The following is a 6,571-nucleotide window of genomic DNA, read 5'->3' as shown; positions in this document are numbered from 1 at the left end:
TTCTGTCTCTTCTGTAAAGAGATGTGTTTTCTGTCTCTTCCGTAAAGAGATGTCTCTCCTGTAAAGAGATGTGTTTTCTGTCTCTTCCTGTAAAGAGATGTGTTTTCTGTCTCTTCCTGTAAAGAGATGTGGTTTCTGTCTCTTCTTGTAAAGAGATGTGTTTTCTGTCTCTCACTGTAAAGAGATGTGTTTTCTGTCTCTTCCTGTAAAGAGATGTGTTTTCTGTCTTTCCTGTAAAGAGATGTGTTTCTGTCTCTCTTGTAAAGAGATGTGTTTTCTGTCTCTCACTGTAAAGAGATGTGTTTTCTGTTTCTTCCTGTAAAGAGATGTGTTTTCTGTTTCTTCCTGTAAAGAGACGTGTTTTCTGTCTCTTCCTGTAAAGAGATGTGTTTTCTGTCTCTTCCTGTAAAGAGATGTGTTTTCTGTCTCTTCCTGTAAAGAGATGTGTTTTCTGTCTCTTCCTGTAAAGAGATGTGTTTTCTGTCTCTTCCTGTAAAGAGATGTGTTTTCTGTCTCTTCCTGTAAAGAGATGTGGTTTCTGTCTCTTCTTGTAAAGAGATGTGTTTTCTGTCTCTCACTGTAAAGAGATGTGTTTTCTGTCTCTTCCTGTAAAGAGATGTGTTTTCTGTCTCTTCCTGTAAAGAGACGTGTTTTCTGTCTCTTACTCTGCACTTTTTTTTCAGCCATGAGCAGTTGTAAGATTTCTTCTTTAAACGTAAATGGGGCGAGAGACGTTAGAAAAAAGAGTGATAGTGGGAAGAGACATACGTGTCCTACAGGAAACACATAGTAATACAGCAAATGAAGTTATGTGGCAACAGGAGTGTGTGGGGGGGGGCAGTGCTGTGCATTTGTATTTATTATGGACCCCCATTAGTTCCTGCCAAGGCAGCAGCTACTCTTCATGGGGTTTATTATGGATCCCCATTAGTTCCTGCCAAGGCAGCAGCTACTCTTCCTGGGGTTTATTATGGATCCCCATTAGTTCCTGCCAAGGCAGCAGCTACTCTTCCTGGGGTTTATTATGGTTCCCCATTAGTTCCTGCCAAGGCAGCAGCTACTCTTCCTGGGGTTTTTATGGATCCCCATTAGTTCCTGCCAAGGCAGCAGCTACTCTTCCTGGGGTTTAAAATGGACCCCCATTAGTTCCTGCCAAGGCAGGGCTGTAGGACCTGCCTGTTGATGTGCTGTTAAGAAGGTGAAACTAGGGCCTGTAGGACCTGCCTTGTTGTAGTGCTGTTAAGAAGGTAAAACCAAGCCTGTAGGACCTGCCTTGTTGATAGTGCTGTTAAGAAGGTAGAAACTAGGGCCTGTAGGACCTGCCTTGTTAATAGTGTTGTTAAGAAGTAGAAACTAGGCCTGTAGGACCTGCCTTGTTGATAGTCTGTTAAGAAGGTAGAAACTAGGGCCTGTAGGACCTGCCTTGTTATAGTGCTGTTAGAGGTAGAAACTAGGGCCTGTAGGACCTGCCTTGTTGATAGTGTGTTAAGAAGGTAGAAACTAGGGCCTGTAGACCTGCCTTGTTGATAGTGTTGTTAAGAAGGTAGAAACTAGGGCCTGTAGGACCTGCCTTGTTGATAGTGTTGTTAAGAAGGTAGAAACTAGGGCCTGTAGGACCTGCCTTGTTGATAGTGTTGTTAAGAAGGTAGAAACTAGGGCCTGTAGGACCTGCCTTGTTGATAGTGTTGTTAAGAAGGTAGAAACAGTTTAGTCACCTTAACTTGCTCAATTTCCACATTATTCTGAGCTCACTAGCCCAAGTGGAATTAGAAAGAGGACAGTAGAGTTCTATGCTGAGCTCTACTAGTGGAATTAGAAAGAGGACAGTAGAGTCCTATGCTGAGATCTACAAGTGGAATTAGGAAGAGGACAGTAGAGTTCTATGCTGAGCTCTACAAGTGGAATTAGGAAGAGGACAGTAGAGTTCTATGCTGAGCTCTACTAGTGGGATTAGGAAGAGGACAGTAGAGTTCTATAAGTGGAATTAGAAAGAGGACAGTAGAGTTCTATGCTGAGCTCTACCAGTGGAATTAGAAAGAGGACAGTAGAGTTCTATGCTGAGATCTACAAGTGGAATTAGGAAGAGGACAGTAGAGTCCTATGCTGAGATCTACAAGTGGAATTAGGAAGAGGACAGTAGAGTTCTATGCTGAGCTCTACAAGTGGAATTAGAAAGAGAACAGTAGAGTTCTATGCTGAGCTCTACAAGTGGAATTAGAAAGAGGACAGTAGAGTTCTATGCTGAGCTCTACAAGTGGAATTAGTAAGAGGACAGTAGAGTTCTATGCTGAGCTCTACCAGTGGAATTAGGAAGAGGACAGTAGAGTTCTATGCTGAGCTCTACAAGTGGAATTAGTAAGAACAGTAGAGTTCTATGCTGAGCTCTACCAGTGGAATTAGGAAGAGGACAATAGAGTTCTATGCTGAGCTCTACAAGTGGAATTAGTAGAGCGCAGTAGAGTTCTATGCTGAGCTCTACAAGTGGAATTAGAAAGAGGACAGTAGAGTTCTATGCTGAGCTCTACAAGTGGAATTAGGAAGAGGACAGTAGAGTTCTATGCTGAGCTCTACAAGTGGAATTAGAAAGAGGACAGTAGAGTTCTATGCTGAGCTCTACAAGTGGAATTAGGAAGAGGACAGTAGAGTTCTATGCTGAGCTCTACAAGTGGAATTAGAAAGAGGACAGTAGAGTTCTATGCTGAGATCTACAAGTGGAATTAGGAAGATGGCTGTAGAGTTCTATGCTGAGCTCTACAAGTGGAATTAGAAAGGGACGTAGAGTTCTATGCTGAGCTCTACCAGTGGAATTAGAAAGAGGACAGTAGAGTTCTATGCTGAGCTCTACAAGTGGAATTAGGAAGAGGACAGTAGAGTTCTATGCTGAGCTCTACAAGTGGAATTAGAAAGAGGACAGTAGAGTTCTATGCTGAGCTCTACAAGTGGAATTAGGAAGAGGACAGTAGAGTCTATGCTGAGCTCTACAGTGGAATTAGGAAGAGGACAGTAGAGTTCTATGCTGAGCTCTACCAGTGGAATTAGGAAGAGGACAGTAGAGTTCTATGCTGAGTTCTACACGTGGAATTAGGAAGAGGACAGTAGAGTTCTATGCTGAGTTCTACAAGTGGAATTAGGAAGAGGACAGTAGAGTTCTATGCTGAGCTCTACTAGTGGAATTAGGAAGAGGACAGTAGAGTTCTATGCTGAGCTCTACAAGTGGAATTAGAAAGAGGACAGTAGAGTTCTATGCTGAGCTCTACAAGTGGAATTAGAGAGGACAGTAGAGTTCTATGCTGAGCTCTACAAGTGGAATTAGGAAGAGGACAGTAGAGTTCTATGCTGAGCTCTACAAGTGGAATTAGAAAGAGGACAGTAGAGTTCTATGCTGAGCTCTACCAGTGGAATTAGGAAGAGGACAGTAGAGTTCTATGCTGAGCTCTACCAGTGGAATTAGGAAGAGGACAGTAGAGTTCTATGCTGAGTTCTACAAGTGGAATTAGAAAGAGAACAGAGTTCTATGCTGAGTTCTACAAGTGGAATTAGAAAGAGAACAGTAGAGTTCTATGCTGAGCTCTACCAGTGGAATTAGGAAGAGGACAGTAGAGTTCTATGCTGAGATCTACAAGTGTGAGTATAAAGAGGATAAAACACAGCAGTTCCTTGATGGGCTCCCACAGGTGGCTGCAGACGCTCAGGTTGAACTACAGCAACCATTGTCTTTGCAGGAGCTATACACTACATTAAAAGGCATGGAAAATGGAAGGGCACCGGGCATTGATGGGCTTCCTAAAGTATTTTTGGTGCTATGTCGGGAGAGGATTGGCTAGCAGGAGTTAACGATAGTTTGACCGGAGGGTTACTACCGATAAGCTGCAGGAGAGCTGTCCTCACCCTATGCCAAAAAAGGTTGGCCCTAGGAAGGTGAAGAACTGGAGGCCGGTGGCCTTAATGTGCACTGATTTTAAGATCCTGTCCAAGGTGTTGTCCAACAGGCTGAGGGGGGTGATGGGGCAAATCATACGGACCAGTCCTACTGTGTTCCCTGCAGGCAGATAGGGGATAACATTTCCCTGATTCGGGATGTTTTGGACGTCTCTAGGGCTGTTGGGTTGGATGCTGGTCTCATTTCAATTGATCAAGAAAATAAATTTGACCGAGTTGAACATCGATACCTATGGGGCCACTTTGGAGGCTTTTGGTTTTATTGCCATGATCAGGGTGATATACGGTGACATTGGAAGTTAACGGTGGCTTCAGTGCTCCTTTTTAAAGTGTGTAGAGGAACTAGACAGGGGTGTTCGTTGTCAGGAATGTTGTATGCCATCGTTATAGAGCCGCTACTAAATAGCATTAGAAGTCATATTGTCTACCAGCAGATGCTGATGATGTAGTTATTTTGGTGAAACATCGAGAGGAGGTGGATAGTTTGAGTCTCATAGTTGATCGGTTTAGGGGAATATCCTCTGCATTGTGGCATCAGTTGTCATGTTTAGAGACACCGTCTGGCCTTCTGGCCAAGATACAGGCAATTATTGTAGATTTATTTTAGGATAAATATCACTGGGTTCCACAAAGTGTTCTGTATTTGTCAAAAGAGGAGGGGGGACAAGGTCTTGTACATCTGGCTAGTAGGGCTGCTGCTTTCAGGTAACAGTTTATTCAAAGGTTGCTTTATGGACTGAAACATGTGGTGTGGAGAGGGGTGGCAGGTCTTGTAATTACAGTAGGTAGGGGGATTAGGTTTAAAGAAAGCTTTATATGTGGTTGATAGTAGCCAGATTTCTAGGGAGGGAGTACCTCCGTTGTACAGAGGCCTTCTTAGGGTTTGGAGAATAATGCAGGTGTCCAGAAGTACTACAGCGGAGTCAGTACATTGGCTGCTGGAGGAACCTCTGGTGTTTGGGGCAAGACTGGATTCTACAACTGAAGCTGTTCCATATTTCTCCCAAGATGCAGCTGAAGGGCAAAGTCAACACCCTGAGGAAGTTAATGGACATGGCTGGGCCCAGCTTAATGGATTGAGGACGGGTGGCTGAACATTTGGGGGTGAGATCGGAAAGGATTGTCAGACAACTGCTGGGAAGCTGCAGGAAGGCTCTGTCAGTAGAAGAGGGGATTATGGTTAAAAATCAGAAGAAGAAGGTACATGATGAAAACGATTGAATATCCGGGGATTACACCCAATATCTCAGAGTCAGAGAGAAAGGAGTTACTGCTGGATGTGAGAGGGTTGGACGAGGTGGGTTTGGACGAGGTGGGATTGGACGAGGTGGGTTTGGACGAGGTGGGTTTGGACGAGGTGGGTTTGGACGAGGTGGGTTTGGACGAGGTGGGTTTGGACAGGTGGGTTGGACGAGGTGGGTTTGGAAGAGGTGGGTTTGGACGAGGTGGGTTTGGACGAGGTGGGTTTGGACGAGGTGGGTTTGGAAGAGGTGGGTTTGGACGAGGTGGGATTGGACGAGGTGGGTTTGGACGAGGTGGGTTTGGACGAGGTGGGTTTGGACGAGGTGGGATTGGACGAGGTGGGATTGGACGAGGTGGGTTTGGATGAGAAGGGTTTGGACGAGGTGGGTTTGGATGAGGTGGGTTTGGACGAGGTGGGTTGGAAGAGGTGGGATTGGACGAGGTGGGTTTGGACGAGGTGGGTTTGGACGAGGTGGGTTTGGAAGAGGTGGGTTGGAAGAGGTGGGTTTGGACGAGGTGGGTTTGGACGAGGTGGGTTTGGAAGAGGTGGGTTGGAAGAGGTGGGATTGGACGAGGTGGGTTTGGACGAGGTGGGTTTGGACGAGGTGGGATTGGACGAGGTGGGTTTGGACGAGGTGGGTTTGGACGAGGTGGGTTGGACGAGGTGGGTTTGGACGAGGTGGGGTTGGAAGAGGTGGGTTTGGACGAGGTGGGTTTGGACGAGGTGGGTTTGGACGAGGTGGGGTTTGGAAGAGGTGAGTTTGGACGAGGTGGGTTTGGAGGAGGTGGGTTTGGACGAGGTGGGTTTGGAAGAGGTGAGTTTGGACGAGATGGGTTTGGAAGAGGTGGGTTTGGAGGAGGTTGGTTTGGACGAGGTGAATGGGAAGGAGTTATATAGGGGGTGTGTTAAGATTTTGAATAAAGATAAATAAAACAATAGAAAAGACCCTCCTTGGAGGGTAAAACTGGGCCTTGATGACAAGGTAAAGCCAGCATGGAGAGCACTGTACACGCCACCGTTACAAAAGGATAATTGTGATATGGAGGGTGCTGCATGGCATCATTGCAGTTAATGCTTTTGTATCTGTCATTAACTCAGATGGATGTCCTTTTTTGTAATATGAGAGAAAACAAATTCACTGTTTTATGGAGTGTGAGAGGATAAAACTCCTCTCTGAAATAGAGTCTTTATTTACAGCTGTAGAGGAGATTTTCAATGACACCGGTTTTATTTTGGAGTTTCACTACAGTAAGCAGCAGAAAATAAACAACTGTTACATTTTATTTTGGGACAAGCGAAGATGTCAACTTGTCTGAGTAGGAAACACAAGATAGACACGGCATATGGGCAGGATGTAAGATGTGGACTTTTGAGTGGACTTTTGAGTTC

At 45.2% G+C, this 6,571-nt stretch overlaps 1 protein-coding gene across 1 annotated transcript in view; it reads right to left on the bottom strand.

The window, feature by feature from the left end:
- Positions 1–5,206: 5,206 nt before the first annotated feature.
- The window catches only part of LOC120018906 (teneurin-4-like), a gene marked incomplete at its 5' end in the record, with an annotated part of 135,502 nt that continues 134,137 nt past the window's right edge, over positions 5,207–6,571 (bottom strand). Inside the window, one exon of the mRNA XM_038962126.1 lies at positions 5,207–6,152. Coding sequence (XP_038818054.1) covers positions 5,207–6,152 — 946 coding nt within the window. The remainder of the gene's footprint in view (positions 6,153–6,571) is intronic.

This window comes from Salvelinus namaycush, chromosome 23, assembly GCF_016432855.1.
Source record: "Salvelinus namaycush isolate Seneca chromosome 23, SaNama_1.0, whole genome shotgun sequence".
In the NCBI taxonomy this organism is placed as follows: domain Eukaryota; kingdom Metazoa; phylum Chordata; class Actinopteri; order Salmoniformes; family Salmonidae; genus Salvelinus; species Salvelinus namaycush.
This window is presented reverse-complemented; position numbering and strand designations above follow the sequence as displayed.